This window comes from Pygoscelis adeliae, unplaced genomic scaffold (assembly GCF_000699105.1).
Source record: "Pygoscelis adeliae isolate BGI_AS28 unplaced genomic scaffold, ASM69910v1 Scaffold181, whole genome shotgun sequence".
In the NCBI taxonomy this organism is placed as follows: Eukaryota; Metazoa; Chordata; class Aves; order Sphenisciformes; family Spheniscidae; genus Pygoscelis; species Pygoscelis adeliae.
In genome coordinates this window covers 789,742-790,084 of record NW_008824360.1, presented here as the reverse complement: position 1 = coordinate 790,084, position 343 = coordinate 789,742, and the positions used below count along the sequence as shown (strand labels likewise).

The 343-nt window shown below is 67.3% G+C and overlaps 1 protein-coding gene across 1 annotated transcript in view; it reads right to left on the bottom strand.

The window, feature by feature from the left end:
* PCSK9 (proprotein convertase subtilisin/kexin type 9) overlaps positions 1 to 343 on the bottom strand; it is a 10,602-nt gene that overhangs the window by 4,492 nt on the left and 5,767 nt on the right. The window contains exons 4-5 of the mRNA XM_009319848.1: positions 190 to 331; positions 7 to 86 (exon numbers count right to left, since the gene is read on the bottom strand). Coding sequence (XP_009318123.1) covers positions 7 to 86; positions 190 to 331 — 222 coding nt within the window. The remainder of the gene's footprint in view (positions 1 to 6; positions 87 to 189; positions 332 to 343) is intronic.

Here is a 343-nt window from a genome sequence, read left to right as displayed (position 1 = left end):
TCGGGTTGAGCCGCCAGCAAAGGCAAGCAGCGCCACCAGCGGTGCATAGGGGTGAGCCTCCAGCGTCGCCTTGATAAACTCCAGGCCTGGGGGGGACGAGACAAGGGACAGGACACTCTCGCAGAATGGGGACAAGGCAGGGGGCTCCAGGAGGGAACACGCTCCTCTCCGGGGTGTGGGGTGACTCACCAATAAGGGTCCCGCTGACGGTGCCCTTCCCCTGGCAGTTTAGCACACGGAGGCTGCGGACGTTGGCACCCGTGGCCACGCCGGCGTCGCGCCCGCTCAGCACCCCTGCCATGTGGGTCCCGTGGCTGTCACCCTTGCTGGCCTGGCGCAGGCA